Source organism: Typopeltis vanoorti, chromosome 6, assembly GCF_054136105.1.
Source record: "Typopeltis vanoorti isolate ZY-2024b chromosome 6, IOZ_Tvanoo_1.0, whole genome shotgun sequence".
Taxonomy (NCBI): Eukaryota; Metazoa; Arthropoda; class Arachnida; order Uropygi; family Thelyphonidae; genus Typopeltis; species Typopeltis vanoorti.
Window position 1 is genome coordinate 110,834,176 of NC_143554.1, and position 27,270 is coordinate 110,861,445.

A 27,270-nucleotide genomic window follows, 5' to 3' on the forward strand; every position below is an offset into this window, starting at 1 on the left:
GGAGTTAATTAGATTTTTCCAGGTATCGTTCAGAATGGCCCCTTGATTTCTGTTTAGGTTACTTCCCGTACGTAGTACAACTGCCGCTTCTTCACTCTAGCTACCTAACAGGTACTAACGGTTCTTTGTATTTTGAAACCTTTTTTGCAATTACCTCTTTTTTGTACTATGCAAGCCTTGAGAAAGCTGGTCAGTTACTAGCAAAACCGGTAGGCAATTTGTAAGAGCTTAAGTACGTTGTAAATATATGGTCTATGTAACAATAAATCTTCATTTTGTAATAACATATCCTGTTAAGTTTAATTACAATGAGATGTCAGCACTTGTTTGCCAATCTCTTTATCGGCTGCCGTTTATAATTAGCGATAGTCTGGGGCCAGCTGTAACCTCGTTGCATTCACTGCTCGATATAGGCTTCTCCCTTAACTTTCTAGTTTTTTCTATCTTTATACAATATTCTATCATCTCATGCCAAACTCTTGTAGATTATCCCTATATCTTGTTCTTTGGTGACTTTTCCTCGTTTTGGAATCCACTGTCTGGTTAATTTTGCCCATCTTTCTTCTGCTAATCTACTAATATCTCCAGCCACTCTCCATTTACGTGCTTTACAATATTTTCAATATCGTGTTCTCTGGAACCCCCCTGTAATTCTATTAATTGTGGTTATGTGAGCTTTCTTCTCCTGTATTTTTAGTCTATGTGTGAATTCCATAGGCAACACTAATTCTTCTTATTCTTCTCAGCCATTTTCTGTCCACTGCTGGAGGAAGGTCTCTCCAGTTCTTTCCACTTTTCTCTGTTCTTGGCAATGGTTGACCAATTTTCCCCAACAAAACAGTGATGATAATTCATCACTCCACCTTCTTTTAGGACGTCCTCGGCTCGTTTCCCTTCGAATACACTAATAATACACATAATAAATAATACACATATTTAATAGCTTTCTTCCTTTGTATCCCTCTCATTAATAACCATTAATTATCAATACTAATTTCGAATCGATAAATATAATACTCCTAATGTATTTTTCATATTATATTAAAAAACAACAACAACAATCGCCTACTCCCTATTAGGGAATAAAAGGCGTTAGTTGATTTTTTTTTTTTTTTTTACCTTATTATATTAGAAACAATGGAGGTAACTAGGATGTAATTCTTCCTATTTATTCATATTACTCATAGCTTAACAGCCAATCATAGTTCTAGAACTCATCTCTCTTGTCGTGCTAATCGTCATGTGACTTTCCTGTTTTTTTTTTGTCGTTGTGGGTGTATTAGTTTGTTCGTTCTTCGCATCATTTCCTCGTTTGATTTTGCTTCTTTCATATTCAGTTTTTAGCTTACCCAGTTATTTTATTTTGAAAATACCTAAAGGAAACTAGAGGAAACATGTCAGACGATGCTAATCCTGTGTACGCACCTTTTTTTGGTGTCATTGGAGCGGCAGCAGCGATGTCTTTTAGCGGTAAGACGTGTAATATATATAAATTTTGAAATGAAAATTTCCACCAGTTTAGGTAAACATCCACATATCTGTTAGCGTCATTCTTAATTTGTATTTTATATTATTATTATGTTTTATAATTTGCTGGCGTTTGTTGGGGGGAGGGACGAAAAAAAAGTTCAACTACCTTTACAGTATCTGGTGCTTCTACTCTACATGTCAAATTATGTCATAATCTATATATATGTAATTTAACTACTTTACATATTATGTCTCTTAATTTGGGTTTCAATTGGTGTGTACTATTATTGGGTAAAATTGGTTTCAATTTCGAAATGCAGGTACAACATAAAGTGTGCTACTATATTGCCTATCCCACTATCATTCCGAGAATTAAAGCACCTCCCCCTCAGTGATTATATCATGCTACAAGATTTCGGAGAAAGGGAATAACGTTTAAATTATGATTATTATGCGACTCATCGCGAGAAATAATGTTAGAAAAAAACTTTTTGTTGCAGAAAATTGAACAAATTCATTTTGTTTAACTTAAGATATGCTATATGAAACCGTATTGTCGTCTGATTTCACTAATAATAATAATAAAATATCTTGATCATGAACTAAATTATTCTATTGCATTGCCTAGTACATACCCTCTACATAATCCATTCATAAATAAATACGATCGTTTGTTTTGGACAGAAGGAAATTTCCCTTAAATTTACAAACCAGTCAATTTTGGTTTCGCCAAAATTGATTGGCAAAAATTGATATAGTCCTTAACTAAATTCAAACTATTTAGTTAAGCTACAATATTACCATGATTATAGTAATATTGTAGCTTAACGAAATAGTTTGAATTTGGTATATGAAAAAGTTATTTTGTTTTTGTTTTTGGCATAATCTTTGTATCTGTAGAGGTATTTTACGACACATTTTTCATTGTTTAAGTTATACTATTTAAAAGGACATTATTTTGTAAGAGTTTTTTTTTTTATTAATACTGAAATACCCAATAAGGGTGACAAATCTTTACTATGAAACTATCCAATCTCTCACCTGAGTACTCCCCAAAGTGATGGAGAAAACCATCAATACCCGAGGCAACTTGTGGTAAAGGTGGACCAAGCTCTCATCACTCCCATAATGCAAAGTGCATCTCCTTGCGAACATGTATAATACTATGCATTAAGGAAAGGGCCACTACCAGACCGGTTTCAACCTTTATTAAATGTTCAAGTACAGGTCAAACTCCAAAAATTCAGCATTGTTCCCCTCAGTAACAGGCTCACCCTGTCACTGAGAAGAACTTTCAGTGTTGGCTCTACCCTGTAGCAGGCTCACCCCAACACCGAGCAGAGCCGCTCATTTGCACATGTATCATCTGAGGGGTAACAGCAGCAGCCGTGTCTCAGTTAACTTCATGGGCTACAGCATTGCCATTCATCACCCAAGCTTCCAACTGGTTTCGACCTTTAGTTCAATCCTTTATCCAAGTGCAAGCAAAGCAAAGTCCTGAAGATACTTCAAGCACAAAACTTTGTTTGCTTACACTTAGATAAAGGATTAAACTAAATTTATTATAGTCTAACCAGGTGGGAAAAAACTTCCAACATCTTTCTTTAAATCCAGAGTAATTTAATAATAAGGCGAGACATCTTTTGGCAACTCGTATAGGTAAATATGATTCCACTTTGGTATCACCACCTCTGGGTCTGGCTCCCACTGACGAGACCTCAATAAAGGTCAAAACTGGTTGGAAGCTTAAGTGATAAATGGCAATGCTGTAGCCCATGATACCAAGTTAACTGAGGCATGGCTGTTGCTGTTACCCCTCAGCTGACATATGAGCAACTCTGCTCGGTGATGGGGTGAGCCTGCCATGGGGTAGAGCCAACGCTGAAAGTTCGTCTCAGTGACAGGGTGAGCCTGTTACTGAGGGGAACAATGCTGAATTTTTGGAGTTTGACCTGTACTTGAACATTTAATAAAGGTTGAAACCGGTCTGGTAGTGGCCCTTTCCTTAATGCATAGTATTATACATGTTCGCAAGGAGATGCGCTTTGCATTATGGGAGTGATACTAAGACAAGGAGTGATGAGAGCTTGGTTCACCTTTACCATGAGTTGCCTCAGTCCTGAAGATACTTCAGGTGCAAACTTTGTTTGCTTACATTTGGATAAAGGATTAAACTAAATTTATTATTGTCACCTCTTAATGATGTCTTGCTCAACTGGCATCTACCCTACACTAGAAATGAGCCCATGTACAACATATTCCCAAAATATGTGACATATCTTTACCATGAAACAACCTTCCATACTCTCCCCTGAGTCCTTTCCAAAGTGATGGAAAGAACTATCAATACCCAAACCCTACACTACTTTGAAAGTACTCAACTAACAAGCAACTACCATTATGGATTCTGCCAATGCCTTTCAACAGGGTTCTGCTCACCTTTGTCACCCATCTCTAGATAAGTATCCTGGAAAGGTTTGGCAAATCCCAAGTTGTTGCATCCAGCATCTTCAAGTCTTTTGACAGGGTCTGGCACCTGAGTCCTCTCCAAAGTGATGGAAAGAACCATCAATACCCAAACCCTACACTATGTTGAAAGTACTCAATGTCAAGCAACTGCCATTATGGATTCTGTCAATGCCTTTCAACAGGGGATCTGCTCACCGTTTTCACCAATCTTTAGATAAACATCATGGAAAGGTTTGGCAAATCCCAAGTTGTTGCATCCAGCATCTCCAGGTCTTTTGACAGGGTCTGGCAAAAGGGCATATTAAGATCTTATCATTTGGACTGTCTCATGGCTTCTGCAACTGGGTTGCCAGTTTTATCACTGAATGCACATTGTGTGTGTGTGATTTAGTTCCCTATCTTCTATGTCACTAACTCTGGGGTTCCACAGGTTCCCAATGATAGGACACTACATTGCTCTTCGCTTGACAGACCTTGTGCCAAACAAACCACAAACAAAAATCCAGTGAACAATAACCATTACAGAATTAAATTCTGACCTACAAACTTTTCCTTGATCAAACTTGCATAACCTTTTCAATTTCAATGCCTGATATATGCAGTTCTGCCTTATTTCCCACAAAAAAGATTCATATTCTACTAGCCTTTCCTTTTGATAACATCCAAATCTCTAGATAAGATGAAATTTCTCTCTTTGGGATTGCCTTGATATCAAGTCTCTTTTGGCATAAAAACATTACAACCATTGTCTCCTTGGCATTCAAGAAATTTGGATTCCTCTTTCTCTCATCATTACTTTACCTCTGAACAGCTATTAACCCAGTACAAATCATGAATTCATCCATCCATCCATCTGGTACTGCTCTCACATCTGGGGCAGTGCCCCCAATAGCTTTCTTAAAATACTGAATGCAATTCAGAAAAGAGCAGTCAGCCTGATAAATGATTTATCTCATACCAACTCAAAGCAATCTTGCAGAGGTGTTTTGTATTTGCTGCATTCGTCTACAAATATTTCTATGGTAAATGATCATTAGAATCATCAATAATTCCCTTCTCTCTCTCTCTCTCAAATCCATTGAAATGTGCAGTTGCCACCCAACACCCTTTCATTGTCCAACTCCATACTGATAGAACAATTTTCTCTTCCTTCTCCTTCATTCTTGATGCTGTACTTTGGAACAGTCTACCCTCCCATTTCTTTCCCAAAGAATACAATGCACAGGCCTTCAAATCTAACATGAACAAGTTCCTCCTTTTCCAAATCTCTTCCCATGCTTTGTACTAATGTACTATGGGCTGACTAACTAATCTCTCATGTATGAGCAAGCATTAAAAACAAACAAACAAACAAACAAACCATCACCTTGGTTATTAAAGGCCTGAAGTTGCAGGAAAAGGCTATGTTTGATTTTGAGTAGAGTCTTATCCTTAGAACAGATACTAATATGTTAGATTTAAAATCTTTTATGGGTGGAATTGCCATTTAAAGAAAATTAAAAATTGCCTTGCAGATGGATTGGACTATGGGGAATAGTTTATGCATCTAAAAGGTGAAGTCATTGCTCCATTCATTCAGCAGTTTAGTTTTTTATATTCATAAGCAATGCTGGCAGAGAAGTTAATGAAGAATGTCTTTTTTGGTATATTTCAAGTACATGACTGGCTTGATCAGGTCATGCATATTTCAGATATTCAGCAGGATGCTTGATTGAGCAAGCTGCTAAACCAATTTAATATAAGATATGCAGTTACTCTAGCAGCAGTCTAAAATTATAGTTTCTGCTAACTATATAAAAGTATATATATTTAGAGCTATCATATAACTCATTAGTCTCCATGTCAAATAGATCAAAATGCCCAATTTACACTAACTCTGAATTTTGGTAATAAATTTTAATTTGAATTCCTGTTCAAAATTTTATTAATTTGTTGAGCATATCAAGAGAAATAAAATGGCATTCCTGTGAGTAATTTTACCATAATTTTGCTCATAAAAACCTTTTATAAAAGTATCATGGAGTGAAGAGACTTCATGAATTCATCCATCATGTGTTGGTAGGGTGGTACAGCAAGAAATTGAACTTTTACAGCATTGTAAGGAATAACTGTAATAATTTGGATATTAATAAATAGAGGTAAGAGTTATACTATTCTACATAAGGGCTTGACCCAGGTATTTGGACTCTTTTCACTTGGATTTTAGGTGTATAATGAAACATTAGTTTCAGTAAGGAAATACCGTGAGTAGACACATTACTTACAATTATAATAACAGAATTAACTTGCGTAAAATATTATTTATTAGTAGAATTTTCACCTGAGTATCACAGGCATCATCAGTACAAGTACAAAGGCTAATTAAACAATAACTGATATATTCACAAAGTGCCACCTAAGTAGCTAAATTAAAGTAACTAAAAACAGTCCTTGAATTTCCTAAACTTATGTAAAAAAACAAACAAAAAAAACTATATATATGTGTATGTGTGTATACAATTATAAAAGTTAGGAAAGATTAGCTGATTTATAGAGTACAATCTCCCACAAAAGGGGATAGACGTAAACCATCGGATCTGTTTAAGTTAGGGGAGTGAAGTAACGTTTCACATATTTCTTTGTAAAGCCATTCCATGAGGAACCGATTTTTGTGAATGACTTTTGTCTTGTTCCACTGAACTCTGTCTAGTGTTGATGGCATGCTTTGCAAGTCCAGACTGTTCAGGTTCAAGGTACTGAATATATGACTTGTTTTTCTAACTGGATGAGAGCAGATCTTCCTGTTTGTCCGAAATATGATCCAAGGAGTCCAGTTCACTCCAGAAGTAAATAAACAGTGAACCTTTCTTGATCTTTGCTGTTTTAAGGATACTTGTGACATAAGACTGAATGATAAATGTACGTAAACACAAGAAAGATATTTAATTAACCAAATATTTCGGTCTGGAAATAGCAGACCATCTGCAGTGGTATTACAAGAACAGTTTTAAAAAATACAAGCTAGAATACTAACAATAGATCGTTAAAAATAGAACACACTGTGTGATGTTATATCACTAAGTATTAAGTATAAAATGGAACATTTTGAAGTAGAGATATGATTGGGGGGGGGGGGAATTAATGAGTAATCCATATCAAAAATCTGGGAAAGTCTAATCAAGATTACTCATTAATTTTTTTTTTTTTTTTTCAATCATGTCTCTACTTCAAAATGTTCCATTTTATACTTAATACTTAGTGATATAACATCACACGGCATGTTCTATTTTTAACGATCTATTGTTAGTATTCTAGCTTGTATTTTTTAAAACTGTTCTTGTAATACCACTGAAGATGGTCTGCTATTTCCAGACCGAAATATTTGGTTAATTAAATATCTTTCTTGTGTTTACGTGCATTTATCATTCTTTCTTGATCTCTTAATTCTTCATCAACCAGATGGTAACCTACAATTCACAGTCTATAGGAAGGAGACTCATACAGGCCATTACATCCATGCTGAATCACAATACCATCCCAGTCAAAAGGCAGGTACAATAAAAACACTGGTTCATCGAGCCCACTCCTTTTGTTCTTCAGAAGAACTATTACAGTAAGAATTGCAATAGATTAATTCATCCTTATCCAATGGATATGAGAATTCCTTCATAAGAAGAGCATTGAGTAGTCTTGTTTCAGCATCCTATTCAAATACAGAAGAAATAACACGTATACCTATCCTATGTGCAAGGCGTTAGCGAACGCATACCTAAAGAGTTAAAACTACTAAATGTTTGTGTTGCCTTTCGACCCATCAAAAAATCTCCACATTCCTCACGTCTCCGAAGGATAAGCTCCCACATCTCAGCTATCCAAGTGTCTACCAGATTCCCTGCTCTTGTGGGTTATCATATTTCAGACAAACAGGAAGATCTGCTCATATCCGGTTAGAAGAACACAAGTCGTATATTTAGTACCTTGAACCTGAACAGTCTGGACTTGCAGAGCATGCCATCAACACTAGACATAGAGATCAGTGGAACAAGACAAAAGTCATTCACAAAAGTCGGTTCCTCATGGAATGGCTTTACAAAGAAACGTGAAACGTTACTTCACTCCTCTAACTTAAACAGATCCGATGGTCTACGTCTGTTCCCTTTATGGGAGATAGTACTACTCTATAAATCAGCTAATCTTTATAACTGTATAGACATATATATATTTTTTTAAATAAGTTCAAGAAATTCAAGGACTGTTTTTAGTTATCTTACTTTAGCTACTTAGGTGACACTTTGTGAATATATTAGTTATTGTTTAATTAGCCTTTGTACTTGTACTGATGATACCTGTGATACTCAGGTGAAAATTCTACTAATAAATATTTTGTGAGTCAATTCTGTTATTATAATTGTAAGTAATAATGAAACATCGGAGAGAGTTTAGAGATAAGAACAAAAGATAATAAACTTTCTACAGTCCTGATAATATGAAGAAACATTATGGGAATGTAAATAGATAAGTAAATAGGTGAAACATAGGGTTGACAGATGTAAATTGGTGAAGATGTCTTATGCAAGGGTAGACAGAAAATTATTGCACAGGGATATTATGATAGAACTACGTGAAAAAGTTGCATCGTTACTGATTTCTAACTAGCAATTTTCCCTCCTAAATTAAATCTAAGTTAAAATTGGTTTGAACATTGTCTTGTATACAGCTAATCTAGTGTTTCGACTAATTTCTCTCTTATTCCATGTAAATTTATATATTTGACTTCCTACCATACAGCTATTCTAATACTACTGTCTATTTCATTATTTAATTTGCCATCTTGTGTGTGGAATTTTCAATTAAGACAGGGTAGATTTGGAATTACCAGGCTGGTAAGTATAACAACCCTAGGAGATTGCTTGATCAGTGCCAAGCAATCTCCTAAGCTTAGGCTGGATGTTGATAGTGCATGGGAAGTGGTAAAGGAGCGTTTAAGAGAGGTAATGTGGCTGACTGCATACCTAGAGTCCAGAGAATAAATAAAGTGGGAGTTAAATAAATAACACCATTAAGCTTGAGCTGCAAAAAAAAAAAAAAAAATGTGGAGGGAATTTGAGGAGGAAAGGTGACCTGCAGGCACACGAACAGTACAAAGCACAGGCCAGAAGGGTAACTAGTGTGGTAAGAAAAGCAAAATCAGATTATGAAAGGAAATAAGCAACGCAAGCTAAAGAGAATCCCAAACAGTTCTTTCCATATGCTGCAAGTAAAAGAAAAAATGTATACAGCAAAATGATTTTAAGGAATGCCAATGGTAGGGGAGGTAACTGAATCAGTCGAAATAGTAGAATTACTAAGCAAACACTTTGCAAAAGTATATCATCTAGATGGAGGTAACTGAATCAGTCGAAATTGTAGAATTACTAAGCAAACACTCTGCAAGAGTATATCATCCAGGCTGTGATATTGCAGGAATGAGGGAACACTGGAATTGAGGTATATAGTATGTTACAGAACCTTAATGTTTACAAAATATCTTAAGGAAATTACAACGTTCAATAGAATATACATTAAAATAAATTTTAATACACTTCCAATATTTCGGCAACATGACACTGCAGAAATATTGGAAGTGTATTAAAATTTATTTTAATGTATATTCTATTGTACGTTGTAATTTCCTTAAGCTATTTAGGAAGCATATATAACCAACGTCTAATCCTTTCCATGAGAAGAACCTTAATGTGAATACATCTGTGGGATTGGATGGATACTAGCTAGTCTTATGTGAAGCGGCAAAGTAATTGTCAGTGCCCTTGACCATATTGTTTAATTTAAGTCTCGGCTCTGGGTTAGTCCCGAGGGGGTGGATAGAGGGGAAAATAATTCCATTGCATAAAGGAGGCTCCAAGACTGCTCTTGCAAATTACCGACCAATCAGCATATCAGGAGTCTTCAAGGTTTTGGAGAAATTAGTCCAGCAAAATACAGGAATGGATAGATGGAAATTGGCATACTGTATGGGGGGGGCAGCATCGTTTTGTGAAGAGTAGATCATGCCTCAATAACTTGCTCACATTTTATAATACAGTGACATCTGAACTGGGTAAGGGTAATGGGTTTACAGTGATACTGCTGGACTTTGTTAAGGCCTTTGACAGGATACCACATGGAATTCTAATCAGTAAACTGCAGCACATAGGGATGGATAGGAGGGTGGTTGATGGAGAGATATCAGACAGTAGTTTATTCAGGAGTAGAGTCCAGAAAGAAGGCCCGAGACTAGTGGTGTGCTGCAGGGCTCTGTTCTTGGAGACCATTGCTATTTATTTTGTTCATTAATGATATAGGAAAGGATATGAGAGTAGCTGTTCATTTATTTGCCGATGATGCAAAATTGGGTAGAGCAATAGTGAATACACATGATGTCAAAATTTTGCAGGATGATTTGGATAGATTGGCAGACTTGCTAAGGAGAATGGATGTCAGTTTAATGTGGCAAAGTGTAAAGTTAAGCATTTTGGGGCGAAAAGATTAGCAACAGTATACCACGTTGGTGGAACTGGACTCCAGGAAATTGACGAAGCCAGAGATTTGGGAGTGTTGGTGGATAGGGAGTTGAAGTTTAGAGGGCACATAGCAAAAGTGGCTAAATCAGCTCATCAAATCACTTAGTTACTGAAGAATACTTTGAGCAGAGACAAGCAGGTTATTGTTCCTCTTTATGGAGCCTTGATAAGACCCCATTTTGACTACTGTGCCCAGATCTAGGTGTCGGGGTTTCTTCTTCATGGGGAGGAAGTAGAGAGGATCCAGAGCCGAGCTACCAAGATGATAGCTGGTCTATGGAATGAACCTTACGAGACCAGGTTGAAGATCTGTGGGTTACAGAAATTGGTTGATGGTGGAAAAGAGGTGATATGATTGAGACATTTTAAATTACTGAGGGAATTTTATAAGACTAACTTGGAGGAAATTTTTCAGAACAGGTCTGGTGGTGGGAGAACTAGGGGCCATTCCATTGAAACAGCAAGGGTGTTAGAACTAGGTTTTTTTACTTGGAGAGTGGTGAATGAGTGGAATGAGCTGCCAGTCTGTTGTGGGTGCCATGACTGTGAATGAGTTCAAAGCAAAATATGATAGATACTGTGTGAATGCTGAATAGCTCTTGACATGATGTTTAGGGCCCCTCCCTCGATGCATCTAAGAACTCCTTGGAGTTTCCCTTAATAATAATCTTCACTAAAAATATTGTCTAAATGTCAAATTTTTTACTTGTTCTTTAGATTCCCCATTCAGAATGCAGTTGATGTTTTCATTGTTTCTGCATGCGTTCATTATCTTTCTTTTTATTGCTTATGTTCATATGAAATTTATTACAACAGTTATTAGATTTAGTTAGGGAATACTGCAGACGTCTACTGAATTTATTTAGAAGTATAACATTTGCATGAAGTAAAGAACCGAGATGACATCTCCAATTTTTATACGAGGTTTGATATCACTTTTCTTCATGTTGTGATCCATATAGATGATAAATAGCAGTGCAGATAATGTGCATCCTTGTTTCGTACCGGATTTAACACAATCCATCTTCCTATACCTCTTTCAATTCTAATTGCTGATTTGAACTGAAACATAACTGAGTATTGCTTGATATAATTTCCCATTTATTATCGTTATGATTCTGGACCTTTATGGAATCATATGTCAACATGTGAACTTAATGATTTTGAAGTAGATGGTGAGAAAATGAAAGCAGTTAAAAATTTTGTGCTCCTAGGATCCTGAATTGATAAAGATGGTTATTGTATTGAAGAAGTTAGAAGAAGATGATTATTACTTGGAAAGAAAGCAATGAAAATTTAAGCAAGAATTTTAAAGATATTAGCCTCGCAATTAAAATCAAGATCGTTAAAGCAATGGTATTCCCTGTGGTACTGTATATGAAAGTTGGACCCTGAGAAAGAGTGAAAGAAGGAAGATAGATGTATTTGAATTATGGGTTTGGAGACGCTTACTAAGAATATCATGGACTGCAAAGCAAACCAATCAATCAGTGATAGGCAGAATAAAGCCAGATTGCTCCCTCGAAGCTATGATCATCAAGCAAAAATTGTCATACTTCAGACATATTATGCAAGCAAATGATAGTCTGGAGAAGAGGAAGACTAAGAATTAGATGGGTGGATGGAGTTAAAGGAGCAACTGGAGTGCGCTTGGAAATTCTTAAAGACATGGTCAAGGACAGATCTGAATGGAGAGTGTATGTTCGTGGGATCACTAAGAGTCGAAAACGACTCGATGGAACATAACCACAAACAACATGGAGTCATAAGACTCATCGTGGGAGACCACCTGCCCTAGAAAACAGTCATACCACTCCTCGGGGAATTCATTCCACAGTTCAGCCATCCTCCATGCAAAGAAACCACTCCTCACTCTCTTGCTCATGTCTTCCTTTCACAACTTCCAAGGTTGTGAACTCTTTCCAAGATTAATTTATCCCCTTCAAATCCTGAGGACCAAACTTTAGCACAATAGTCCAGATGTGATCTTATCAGGACTTTATACAATGGAATGACAACTCTTATCTGTGTTGGCAGTATTCTTCTTGGTATTGCAGTTTTATCTCCAGTTCCCATTTGATATTGTTTGTCACCAACTTTACCACTGTACCTTCACCAGTTCCCAAGCGCTGATGATATCTCACCCTTCTAATTCCTCCATCCATGGAACTGCCCCAAGCTGATTTGTAAAATTATTATAATCACTGTCTTATAATTCCTTTCTCTTTGATACTCCTGCATGTCTATTCATCTTCCAAGTCTCAAAACCACATGGTCACTATCTCCAACTGTAGGTAGAGATGCCATCTCAGTTATAATCAGATCTGGTTGGCCGAGTGGTTAGTGTATCTGCTCTCCAGCCAAAAGGCTGTGGGTTCGAATCCTGCCATGGGCATGGATGTTTGTGATTGTTTGTGAAAATACTAGTGGTGGTGGGCTCTAGATGATGAGGTTCACTGTAGTTGGCGGATTGAGTGGTGGTGCCCTCCCCTTTGGACTCCTCGGAGGTGTCACGTAATAATAATTCTTTCTATGACCAAATCCAAAACTCTTGAACTTCATGTTCTCTCTATACTTAAGAAATTTATCCCTCAAGAATTCCAGAAATTCCAATCCCTTACTACTACTACTACATGCAGTTTCATCTTCCCAATTTATACTCCTATAGTTAAATTCTCCCATAACAATCATTTTTGCACTTGACAAGCTCGTCTGCCTTGCTCTTCACTCTCTATGCTCCCTGGCTTATAGCAACACATCCCACGCTATATGCTCCCAAAACCATTAGTGTGATTGTCATCCAAATCCTCCACTCTGAGAAGACAAATCATCACTTATCATAAGCAGTACTCCACCACCATGTTTGCCATTCCTATCTTGCCGAAATTCCTGTCAGTATATCATCTTCTGTCAACTACAAGTTGAGGCTATCATTGCCACCAATTCATCTCCTTTATTCCGGATACTCCTGGCATTTGTATAAAGAATCAAGACATAGTCACCGTTTTTATACCTATCATTATCCCCCTCCAGGCTCCACTGGACTCGGCATTACGTGATGTATTCTTCCCCTTCTCCCAAGTTACTATTCCCACAAGAGGCCATCCCTGCTACCATGCACCCTGATAATTCTAGTTTCTTTGCATGGCCACATTGACTTGTTCGAAGAACAGCATTCTCTCCAGATGCCTACATTCTTCACTGTTCATATTCAAGCTCTCTCTCGTATATAGTTCTTTTCTGTCTTCAAATGACATCCGTGTAATTCAAGCCTCTTTTGACCCATTTTGGTCAAAATACAAATGGAGAGCATCTTAATATTCATTATTGATGCTCTTCATTTGTCATCGCTCTTTTTTTCCTCCATACAAACTAAAGTATGAATTGCAGATCTCTTGCTATTCAATTCATTCTGTCTCTTAAGTCATTTGTGCCCACCATCAGAATCATCTCATCCACTCTTTCACTTTGCTTATCACTATCATTTCTCCAGGCAGACACTCCTGGCATTCTATCTTTCACACCACAGATCGCATCTTCATACATCACACCTCTTACCACTGTTTTTTTTCCTTGTTCACCTGCATCTCTCTTCTCCCCCCCCCCCCACTCTGACACTTTCTCTCCTTGTTCTCCCACTTACCTGCTGTCCTGTCATCTCTCCATCCCTGGTTCCTGCACTCTTGCCTTTCTCTCATTTCCTGTTTCACTGGTTTTCTTATTCTCTGCCTGTCTATCATTCCCATAACTCTCTCTCATTCCTACTCTGATTCGATTCACATTTGTTGTTTCCAGTCTCCTAATTAATTGTCACACTTCTCAATTCATTCTTGATGCATTCCATTTCTTTCAGCATATCTCTCTCTCTCTCTCTCTGCAAGCCACCTGCTATCGCTTGACATTTATCCTCCCAATCAACATCTTCCAAAACTATACCATTTAACTGTAGTATTTTGAACAGCTTCTCTCTTGTTATATGCCTTTTCTATATCTACTAATCTTACAAATCCTTGTTATACTGCTATGACTTCTCCACTATTTGTTTTAAAGTTAAAATTTGATCCTGACAACCTGTATTTGGTCTGAATCCAGCTTGTTCTTTGTGAAGCTTCCCTTCCATTATTTTTCTTAGTTGTTTCCAAGGAACACTCAGCAGTGAAATACCTCTGTAATTTTCACATTCAGTTTTGTAAATGGTAGCTCTTCTCCAGTCATCTGGAATTTGACCCTCTGACCAGGCCTTCTGAATTATGCAGTGCAGCCACTATAAAACTTTGATATCTCCATATTATTATTGTACTGGCACTTCCATGGAGTCCAAAGACGCATTGTGGGAGATGATCTGTCATACCTCTGCTTGAAAACGTTAACAGACAAAGCACTTGCAAATGACTCAGCATTTGCAAGTGCTTTGCAAATAACGAGTGGAATTGGGTTGCCCATTCCACTCGTTGTGAATGAGTGGAATGGGCAACTCATTCACAACTCGCCATCACACTAAAATCTAATCCTTGCACCCCTACTAACTACACCTTTATTTAACTTCTAGGGATGATCAAGTACTGAAACATTTTCCCTTCATCAATTCTATAAAACCCCTTAAGCAACTTAAATGATTCTATCATATCCCCTCTTTTTCTTTTATCAACCAACTTCTGCAATCCAAATGCCCTCAATCTATCCTCATAGGGAATATTCCACAGGCCACTCGCCTCTGAATACTCTCCACTGCTTCCTCATTCCCAGGGGACCAGACTTGAGCACAGTAATCTAGGAATAACTTCCTTATCTCTACATGTTAATATGTTCTTAAATAGCCAAGTAATCTTATGGGCCACCTTAGCAATATGTCCTCTAAACTTTAACTCTGTGTACCACCACCTCTAAATCTCTAGCTTCATCTATTTCCTAGAGTATAGTGCCATCAATATGATACACGGCTTGTAATCTATTTTTCTCAAAATGCATAACTTTACATTTTTTCACATTAAACTGATACCCGTTATCTTTTGCCCATACTTATAGCCTATTTAAATCATCCTGCAAGCTATCCATATCACCTAATTTTGCATTCAGCAAGACTGAATATTTCCTTTCAGGTTATTTCCTATATCATTTATGTATAAATTAACTGAACCTTATGGCACACTACTAGTCGCCTGTTTTTGCCTCAATTCCACCCCTCCATCCACTTATTGATATCTGTCCAGCAGCCACAGTCTTATCCACTTAACCAGTGTAATGTCCATCCCCATATTTGAGTATTTCTGGTGGAATTTCATCTACTCTAGCTGCCTTTCCACATTTCAGGTTTTTGATGGCTTTTCTACTTCAAGTATTCATAGGTGTTGCTTGATTGCATTCCTGTTGGGCTGCTTGTTTCATTTCAGTCTTTCAAAGTAATTACTCCAAACATCTAGAATATCTATTTTGGTTTTTGTTACATTTATCATTTCCGATTCCTTTTACAGTACTCTTTCCTCCATTTCTAATCATCTTCAATAGACTCCAGAATATTTTACCATGTTGCTGATGTTTCTCAGATAATATTTATTTTCTATATTCTTACCAAAGTCTTACATGCTAGGAACTTTTGATAAGCTTTCTTCTTTACTTTGACTGTTTCAGCTTCCCAAGTTGACTGTGGAATTCTAATTTGTTTAGCCTTTCAGACATCCTCATCACATGCCTCTGTCTGAATCAATGTCTTCAGGATTTTCTGCTGAATCTCCAAGGTTTGGTTGTTTTCAAACTTTCTTTTTTTTTTCTTGAATAATATTTGTATTTGAGTATAGTTAATGTCTGAAAGCTGCTCAAATTTGATTCATTTTAAAACTCTTACACGCTTCTTTTCAATATGAAATTCACTTTTATTCTTGTTTAAAACTAAGTAATGATCACTTCCTATTTCAAATTCTCTGTATACTCTTGTGTTCTGAATCAGTGAGAAAACATTACTGTCAAACAGTAACATAGTCGATGAGTGATACATTTTTTATTTCATTCTTCTTCTATGTGAATTTGTGCAGAATCTTTGTTAGTGGTAACTAGTCCATGTCCTAACAGAAATTCAACCTTTGCGTACCATCATTATTAGCTTAGCTCTTTTCTCCAAACATTTTTATGTCTCGTAATAATTTCCTGTTGTTGTTTTGATCTCTAACAAGGACCGCTTATGTCCTCTTATATACTCTTTTGTCCTGAACATTGCTATCAACAATAACATAGTCAATGAGTGAGAAGTTTCTTATTTCTTCTATCTTTTCTCCATCTGAATGTGTGCAGATCTTCATGTTAGTAGTAACTAATCCATGTCCTGAACAGAAATCCAGCACTTACATACCACCATTATTAGCTTTACTCTAAGCATTTTTATGACTGGTAATCATTTTCTACTCTGCTGTTTAGCTCTCCAACAAGGATCAACTTTTCCTTTTTCCACTATGTCAGCTATCTTCTCTAATGCTTCAAAATATTCCTGGACATCTTCCTTAGTAGAATCTTCTGGGACTATAGGCACTAATAAGTCTCATTGCCGAGCTTCCCATTCTGATATCTTCCCACATTACTCTATATGTAATTGCCTGCCATTCTAAAAGATTCTTATTTAGTGTTCAATTTACTTGAATACCTTTAGCATTTATTTCTTTTCCTTGAATGTTATTGCTTGAATATCAGTCCATCTTGTATTTGTTGTTTAGAAAGATCTCACCTGTTTGTCTTCTTTGTTTAGATGACATCTATTATGCCAATCTGGTGCTTATCTAGTTCTTCTGTTTGTTCCATTGATGCTTCTTATGATGATGATGATGGTGCCAACCTTTAGCATTTATTTCTTTTCCTTGATTGTTATTGCTTGAATATCAGTCCATCTTGTATTTGTTGTTTAGAAAGATCTCACCTGTTTGTCTTCTTTGTTTAGATGACATCTATTATGTCAATCTGGTGCTTATCTAGTTCTTCTGTTTGTTCCATTGATGCTTCTTATGATGATGATGGTGCCAATCTTGAACTCTGCTGATGTTGAATTGGGATTTTGTTCTGATAGCTGATTTTCAGCTATCAGAAAACCAATGAGGCTTTGTGATGCTCCTGCCATCATAAAATTCTGTCATGTAATATTGTACCATCATTTTGCATTATGGTTTAAGCCATAAGAATTAAACTGTAAGAATACAGTTTAATCAACTAAATTGCAAAATTCCAGCACATTCTTATTCATTCAGTATCCTGGTAAATACCTCATAGAATTCACCACAAGAAGGCGAGGATTGGACATTGTCAGAAGTATTGGTCAATTCTTTGCATTACTTGAAAAGGTATGGAGATCTTCAAGTTATATAGATTTGACCCCAAGAAATTTAAAAATTCATTCAAGTTGTGGACAGGTTGAGGTGTTGTGAATTATTCATTACTTACTTTAATGATATTACAACACCAAAAGAATTTTATTTAGCATGTGGCAATCTACATGCAGTTATAAAGGTACATAAGTCCAAATAAATATATAGTAAGTAAGTAACAAACAATTAGAATAAAACAAAGACACTTATATTTTCAACAAACAAAACACTTATAGGTTAATATCAAGTTGTCTGATCCAGTCTATTACAGGCAGTGTCACCTCCAGGAAGTCGTTTCTTTGGCCTGTGTATGCACGAAGACTGCACTCAGTAGAGATGTGGTGGATTGATTGATTTGGGTGCCCGCAGTCACATTCCGGTGAGGGAATTTTTCCCCACTCGTAGAGAGAGCTTGCACATCTTCCATGTCCGGTGTGAATCCTGTTCAGCGTTGTCCAAGTCTTTCAGCTCAGTTCCATACCCGGGATGTTGAGACGATGCCTATCAAACCAAGTTTGGAGTTGAGCATTGGTATTTATTCTCCATGTTCGCTTCCATTGTTCTTTGGTGTTGTAGTTGGTCGTTTTCAGGTGTTTAGCTTCACAGAGAGGGGGCTTTCTTGATTTCAGTCTGTTGAGCTGTAGCGCTAGTATGTCAGTGTGTATAGGTGGTCAGTGTGTGTTTCTGAGTATTTTATCATATTCACGTAGTAGAGCATCATGTCTTCGTAGGTTTGGTGGTATTTTGGTACTCAGCATTGGGAGCCAGTAAATAGGAGTTGTTTTTATGGTTCCAGTGATAAGTCGCATTGTGGTGTTAAGTTGGCAGTCAGTTAGTTTGGTATGGCAGCTGTTGAGCCAAACAGGAGCATAGCACTCTGCCACCGAAAAAACTTATCTGAGTGCAGATGTGCTTAATGTGGTTGCTGCTGCATCCCAAGATGTGCCACATAATTTCTGGATGTTGTTGTTTCTGGTTCTAATTTTTACAGCTGTTTTCAGCATGTTTCTTATATGATAAGGTGCAATCAAGTGCACTCCTAGTTATTTAGGATATTTGTTATGGTGTAGAACTGAGTTTCCAAATCAGATGTTCAGCTCGTCATGTGCCAGTTTATTTCTGAGATGGAATGTTGACACTTCAGTTTTACTTTGGCTTGGTTGCAGTCTCCATTTTTTAAAGTAGTTATGCATAGCAGCAAGGTCATTTGTGAGAGTTTCCTCCATCCGTCTTAGTTCTCTATTTTTGGTGGCAAACACTGTCATCTGCATAGCAGCATTTTCTAGATGCTGTAACTGGCAGGTCAGCAATGTATGGGTTAAATAAGAGAGGGGGGCCAGTACTGAGCCTTGTGGTAGGCCGTTGTTGAGTTTCTTTTGATTACTGATATTTTTTCCAAGGATAACACGGAAATATTTATTGCTGAGAATATTATTAATAAGCTGTATTGTTCTTTGGCACGGTAGTACTTTCATTAGTTTATACAGCAAGCCCTCTCTTCAACGGTGTCGTATATGGCAGTTAAATCAAGGAAAGCTACAGAAGTTTTAATATTTTGTTGAAAGCCCGCTTCAATGTATGATGTTAGCACCAGAACCTCACAACAGCTGCGATTGTGCCTAAAGCCTGCCTGTTCTGTCGGAATGTGTTCAAGGATGGTGTTGCTTATGTGATTGTACAGTAGTCTTTCCAGTAATTTATATGTTGCACTTAGTAGTGCAATTGGAGACGATAGTTTTGTGGGTTGTCAGTTGATTTTCTGGGTTTAGAAAGTGCTATGATCTTAGCTCTCTTAAATTCTTTTGGCAACACGCCGATGTTCATTATTTCTGAGAAGAAACGGGTGAGCCATTTTTTGGTATTTTTGTCAGCATGAATAAGAAATTCCGGGCGTTTCCCGTATTTGTATCAGCTAGTGTGTTGTGGATTTCCTCATCACTGAAGGTTCTTGCATATTCTGATTCGTCTTGTAGTTTTGCCTTCAGGTCCCTGGCTTCTCTTTTAACTTTAATTGTATGGTTTTTATCACGTTGGCATCTCGAGATTCTAGTAATGTGGTTAGCAACTTGGTTTGGTGTGACATCTGTCTTTTTAGCAGTCATCATTGTAGTGCCTCCTAGCTCCCGTAATACACTCCAGGCCTTCCTGCTGGAGTGCCTTAGATCCAGCTTTGTCGTCTTGCTGCGTCCAAGTCGTGGAGGAGTTCTGTGATTTCCAGATCACCTCTCTCCATAAATTTCTCGTAGAGCTGTTTGCTCCGTTCGTTCCATCCAGGGATATACTCCTTTCTGTTGTCCCTAGGGATATGTTTTTTAGTAGAGATGACAGCTCTTACAAATCGATTGTAGTTATTTGGTACAGGAGGTATGAAACAAACACACTTGTCAAGGTCAGTGGCATATTTTTCCCAATCGGATCTTCGATGTTTCCATCTCGGGCAGGGAATTGATTGGACAAGAGGTATTTTTATGCCTCTTGTTCAGTGTTGGCTGTGAGGGAAGTCACGGAGAACTCTTCTTTGAGCAGGTAGAGGTTCATTCATGTTGTTAGAGGTGACGAAGCAGAGGTCAGGATTATAGTCTCTTCTCCATGCTGCTGATCTGAAGGTGCCACGTTCTGTAGCATCAAAGACCAAGTAGATATTGGAAGTCTCAGCCCAGTCGGTGAGGGCTATGCTGCATTCATCATTCTGAGCATACTTCCATAACTCATGGTGGCTATCGAAGTCTCCCGCAAATATAGTTGGGTGGCTCAAAAGAGGGAGGACTTGTTGAGGCCATTGGACTTTTGGTGGATTGTAGACATTAGCAAGCGTCAGTTCGCCCAACTTTGTCACGATCAAACTGACATCATCATCATCACTTGATGCAGTAACAAGTTCAATCTGCTCAATGTTGTTGCGGGCATATGTTGCTATACCATTTGCATGGTGGTAAGTTGCTCCTACAAGCTGGTAGCCGTATGTTCTCCCTCTTCTGTACAAGTCTTCTTTAGTAGCAGCATGTGTTTCCTGGAGGAGTACAATGTCTATATTTTGGTCAAGAAGGAATTTTTGAAATATATTCACGTTTTGATTTGCTATTCCTTCAATGTTAAGATGACAGATTCGGACTTGGGGTCCAAGATTTCTAGTCAGTTGGTTCTTCAAACGATTCGCTTCTGATTGCTGCATGTAGTTAGTAGCCAGGAGATCCGTGGATAGACTGGCTGCCAAGGTCGCTCTAGCTCATTTAGCGTTATCCAGTGTGCACCACGAGGAGGTGAGCTAGGATTGCACCCCAACACCAAAAGAAAACACTAAATTATAAAAAGATGTTTATTAACTAGCTTGCTCTTTGCTGGATTTTAAACTAGCATCCTCAGAGCAAAACAAGATGTGACAGTGAGCAAGTGAAATGTGTAGCGCTTTGTTTTGCTCTCAAGATCTTACAAATGAGAATGGGCAGACTTACCTGTGTATCTTTCATCTCATTCATGTGAGAAAAATATATAATGTGAAATATAAAATGGAAGGGGACTCACCACCCTATCTAATGCATATTTTTGATGTTTTATATTTTAACTTTATTAAAACTTCTCTTTTTTAAAGGGACCTTTACTAAATCTATTATGCAGCTTTTGTTTAAACTGAGTAATTTATGCAACTGTAATATAGATATTTAAGATCTGACATTAGTCTTGACAGATAAATTAATTTTTGGGAGAAACTTGTCTGTAGGAAGTTAGTAATGAGGTTACTTTTTTCTATATAGCACTGTCATAATATCCTGTAAACTGTCTTATATACAGTTAATTTAGTGTTTTGATTAATTTCACTCTTATTCCATATAAATTTATTCAGTTATCTTCCTACCATACTGGCTTTGTTGATTCTGTTGTCTATTTCCATATCTAATTTACCATCTTTACTAAAAATTGTACCTAAGTAGCTGAAATGCTTTACTTGTTTAGGTTCTCCATTCATGATGAGTTGATGTTTTCAGTATTTCTGCCTATTTTTATTGTCTTTGTCTTGTTATTGCTGATTTTCATACCAAATTTATTACAACAGTTATTCAATTTAGTCAGCGAATCTTGCAGACTTGTACTGGATTTATTTAAAAGTATAACATCTGCATAAAGTAAAGAGCTGATTTGAGATTTGAGATTAACATCTCCAATTTTGATATCGGGTTTAATACCACTTTCCTTCATAATGTGATCCATGTAGATAACGAATAACATGGGATAATGTACATCCTTATCTGACACCACATTTAACATCGAACCATCTTCCTGTACTTCAATTCTAATTGCTGACTCACAGACTAAGTATTGCTTGATATTATGTCCCATTGTCACCATATAACTGTAGCATTTTGAATAGATTTTCTCTTGTCACCTTGTCATATGCCTTTTGCAGGTCTACAAAACTTAAATACAGATCTTTGTTATATTTCCATGATTTCTCATGGGAATATGACATGTTATATTCCAATCACCTTCAATTTGTCCCTCTGTCCAGGCCTTCTGAACTATGCAGTGCAGCCTCTGTAAGACTTGTATACCTCCATACTTGAGCATTTCTAGTTGAATATAATCTACTCCTATTGCCTGTCCACATTTCAGGCTTTTGATGGTTTTTTCTACTTCAGGTATGAGTATGTATTCCTGATTGCATGCTTGCTGAGTGTTTTTTTACCACTATGCTGTCACTGCTTGTTTCATTTAGGAGTCTTTCAAAGTAATTACTCCAGACATCTAGAATATTTTTCTCCAGTTTCATGTCACCTTTATCTTCTCTAATTCCTTTTACAGCACTCTTTCCTCCATTTCTGAGCTTTTTCAACAGCCTCCAGAATATCTTGCCACCTTCCTGATATTTATTTTCTATGGTCTTCCATGACTTTTGTTTAGCTAGTTTTACACAATGTTTAGCTTTCTTACATTTATTTCTGTATTCTCTAAGAGCACAAGCTGACTGATTTGCCAGGAACTTTCAGTATGCTTTCTTCTTTTCTTTCACTGCCTCTTTAACTTCCTGTGTCCACCATCGAGTTCTGATTTTTCTATCTTTGCCGACAACCACACATCTCTGGCTGAATCTATCGATGATTTCTCAACTATTTCTCATAAAGTGAAAGTCAGATCCTGACAACCTCTATTTGACCTGAATCCAGCTTATTCTTCAGAGCTTGCCACTGAAACTTTAATTTTTTCTTGAATAATGAATGTTTGTTTATTTTGGTTTTTTTTTTTATTGGCTTTAAGACCCAAACTATGCACACAATCTATCATACCTCTCGTTGAACCCATTAACAGAACAAGCACTCGCAACTGACTGGCAACCCATTCCACTCGTTCACAACCCTCCGATCAAAAAATCTAGTTCTCGCACCCTTACTAACCACACCTTTATTCAACTTTCAGGGATGACCTCTTGTTCTGATACAAGAGGTCATCCCTGAAATTTCAGCCAAGTGCTGAAACATTTCCCATGCATGAATCCTATAAAACTCTTTAAGCAAGTTAAATGTTTCGGTCACATCCTCTCCTTTTCTCCTATGAACCAACTTCTGTAAACCATACACCCTCAATCTATCCTTATAGGGAACATTCCACAGACCACTCACCATCTTGGTCAATCGCTTCTGAATCCTTTCCACTGCTTTATCATCCCAAGAAACCCAGAGGACTGGACTTGAGCATCCTAATCCAGATGTGGATGTATCATTTCTCAGCATAATCACATCACTTATATAACATATTTAGCTTCAAAAAAAAAACTGTTTTCTCTCAAGGCATTAATTTTAATTTTTTACTCGGTACTGCTTTCGCATTTTGGTGTGGTATACCTAGAACCTCTAAAAATTCTTGATGCTATTCAAAAGAGTAGTTTGGTTGATTGACAATTGCTCTCGTCCACTGTCTATGAGACAGTGGACGAGAGCAAGTTTCCACGTTATGTCTGTTCTACAGATATTCTCATGAGTTCTTCAGCAGAACTAGCATTGTTATACCTCTCATTTTTACTAAAGCAACTAAACATATGCAACAGCTGTCCAACATTCCTTTACAGTTGAATTGCTGACTCACTGAAGCTACTATTCCCAGTCATCCTTAATTCATCTACCTCAGTTCTGTGTAACATCCTTTGGCATGAAGCATTCTCCAATGATTATAACCTCTTCAAGAGGTATAGCAACAGATTGATTTTCTCTTTATCCCAGCCCACACAATTTGCTGTCTTGCAGCCTCGTATGTGTGTGGGAATGATATATATTTAAAAAAAAATTCTTTACATAAAATGTAATTCATTTATTTCCTAAATTCAGCCTCTGTATAATAATAACTTTTTTTTTTGTAGCTCTTGGAGCAGCTTATGGAACAGCTAAATCAGGAACAGGAATTGCATCTATGGCTGTTATGAGACCTGAACTTATAATGAAGTCTGTAATTCCAGTTGTTATGGCTGGTATTATTGCTATATATGGACTGGTAGTTGCAGTTCTCATAGGAAATGCTGTCAAGGAGCCTTACAGCCTATATAAGTAAGTTGTCTTATATATATAAGATTAAATAAGTTTATTTCTTGACTCATTACATGAGGCCATTCTGCAGACAACTTCACTCATTGAAACACTACTCACAAAATATAATTTTATCTCTTAAAAGCATTTATTAGACTGATTTTGCTAGCTTTGTGGGAAGGAAAGTTGACCCTTCCACACGAGATTCTGCATACATTCATTTGAAAATTGTGTGGGGGGGGGGTGCAACATGCACCTAGCCCAAGGGTGCACATTGCCTTGTGTGTGTATTATTACATGCCACCTCTTGGGAGTCCAACGACTCATTGAGGGAGGGCACCTACTCTACAGATCTGTAATAAATTTAGTTTAATCCTTTATCCAAGTGTAAGCAAACAAAGTTTGCACCTGAAGTATCTTCAGGACTGGTGCAACTCGTGGTAAAGGTGCACCAAGCTCTCATCACTCGTCTTAATATCTCCCATAATGCAAAGCACATCACCTTGCAGACATGTATAATGCTATGCATTAAGGGAAGGACCACTGACGAGACCTTTGAGGTCTTGTCAGTGGTCCTTTCGATCCCCTTTCGAGTTTTCGAAATTCGAGTCATCAGAATTCAAGGAGAATTACCGGCCTACCAGTCCAGAACTCAAAGGTTGGATGCCGTAGGCTCTAGAACCCCCACCACCACTTTTGAAGACGACACTCAGAGTAGCCCTGAGTGTCGAGTCATCAGAATTCAAGGAAAACCAGCCTACCAGTCTGGAACACGGGGGTTGGGCACCAGGGGAAGAGCCCCCTAGTGTGTGTGTGTGTGTGTGTGTGTGTGTGTGTGTGAAATGTGGTATGACTAGTGAGTGGTGGGGAGTAAGAGCATTTACTAGCTGTTGAGATAATTTGTAGCATGGACCATTGGTGGCATCTATAGTTCTTGGGGGGGGGGGGATGAGGTTTGTGGATTTTTGGTAAACCATAAATCCCGGGTGGGGGCAAGAAAGGGTCATACAAAATTGTGTAAAATAATTTTTATATATGTTATCTTATTTTAATGTAATCTTTTTTTTTTTTTCCAGATATATTTTAATTTAATTCTATAACATACTACTGCACGTATATTGTGATTCCATTGTAATCATGCGCCCTAACTGTATGTTACTCCTAGTATTGACTATGTCCTAAGATACTTAGGATGAAGTATTTACTTATTAAAACTTATTACTGGGGGTGCTTAAGGGTCAAAGCTGTATAACTGAGAGGAGACCTCCACATAGCCTTTAAAGGAATGTGGAGAACCGACCAGGGCTTCTGACCTAATGTCCAATCCTCACCTTCTCGTGGTGCACCCTGTTGGGTATCTACTTCGATACTGAACGAACGAGGTTCGGCTGGTAATTTGGGATTTAGCCGACCAAATTGTATTCTTATTGGTTAAACCAAAATAAAAAATGATGGTACAACATGATAAAATTTCATGCCGGCTGGGGCGTCTCCCAGTTAAACAAGGCCCCCATTGTTTTCGCCAGGGAACCAGGGCGAACAGCGAAAAGTTAGCTACTGGAACAAATCTGAAAACAAACCCTAACTCAACATCACCAGAGTTAAAGATCGGTACTATCAGCGTAAGAAGCCTGAATGGCAAAGAAATGGAGCTAGCTGAGGAATTAGATAAGTACCAGATCGACATAATAGGGGTGACTGAAACAAAAAAAGACCAATACTGGTGAGATCTTTCTGAGCAATAAATACAAAATGTTATATTCAGGCAATGACAATCAAGGAAAAGGAGTAGCCATAGTATTCAACACAAAATATGAGGCTAATCTTCTTGAATGGCAGTCAGTCTCAAGTAGAGTAATATGGGCAAATATGAGAATGGGGAACTGGACAATGAGACTTATTTGTGCCTATTGTCCCACAGAATGTTCTACTAAGGTAGAAGTGGAGAAATTTTTGAGACTTCAGAAAAAGCAACTGACACAATGAAAAATGAAAAGTTGGTCCTTGTTGGGGATCTAAATAGCAGAGTAGGAAATGATTGTGAGCATATAAAAATATTTTGGGAAAATTTGGAGAAAAGAGCAAAGCTAATAATAATGGCAAATATCTGTTGGATTTCTGCTCAGGACATGGACTGGTTATTACTAACACCATGTTCCAACATAAAAATGTGCACAAATTCACATGGAGAGAAGAGGCTAGGAATAAGAAAAGTCTCATTGACTATGTTATTGTTGATAGTGATGTTTTCTCCCTGGTGCAGGACACCAGAGTGTACAGAGGATTTGAAATTGGAAGCGATCACTATTTAGTCTTGAGCAGGATAAAATTGAATTTCATATTGAAAAGAATAACATGTAAGAAAGTTTTAAAGCGAATAAAAGTTGAGCAGCTCTCAGATGTGAACTGCAGACTAAAATACAGAAAGATTATTGAAAAGAAAATGAAAGAGTTTGAGAACAGGAATCAAACCTTGGAGATTCAGTGGCAAACTCTGAAGAAAACATTGATTCTGCCAGAGAGGCATGTGGTGAGGTTGTGTGCAAGGATAAAAAAATCAGAACTCCCTGGTGGACACAAGAAGTTAAAAAGGCAGTGAAGGAAAGGAAGAAAGCATATCAAAAGTTCCTGGCAAATAAGTCAGCTTTTACTCTTACAGAATACAGAGACAAATATAAGAAAGCTAAACACTGTGGAAAACTAGCTAAACAAAAGTCATGGGAGGACTTTGGCAAGAATATAGAAAATAAATATCAAGAAGGTGGCAAAATATTCTGGAGGTTGTTGAAGAAGCTTAGGAATGGAGGAAAGAGTGCTGTAAAAGGAGTTAGAGATGATAAACGTGACTGAAAACAGGAGAAAAAGATATCCTTGAAGTATGGAGTAATTACTTTGAAAAACTGCTAAATGAAACAAGCAGTGATGACAGCACAGTGATAA

At 37.4% G+C, this 27,270-nt stretch overlaps 1 protein-coding gene across 1 annotated transcript in view; it reads left to right on the forward strand.

The window, feature by feature from the left end:
* Window positions 1-1,248: 1,248 nt before the first annotated feature.
* LOC150105807 (V-type proton ATPase 16 kDa proteolipid subunit c-like) overlaps window positions 1,249-27,270 on the forward strand; it is a 51,876-nt gene continuing 25,854 nt past the window's right edge. Inside the window, exons 1-2 of the mRNA XM_090393597.1 lie at window positions 1,249-1,470; window positions 24,168-24,351. Coding sequence (XP_090249723.1) covers window positions 1,395-1,470; window positions 24,168-24,351 — 260 coding nt within the window. The 5' untranslated portion in view covers window positions 1,249-1,394. The remainder of the gene's footprint in view (window positions 1,471-24,167; window positions 24,352-27,270) is intronic.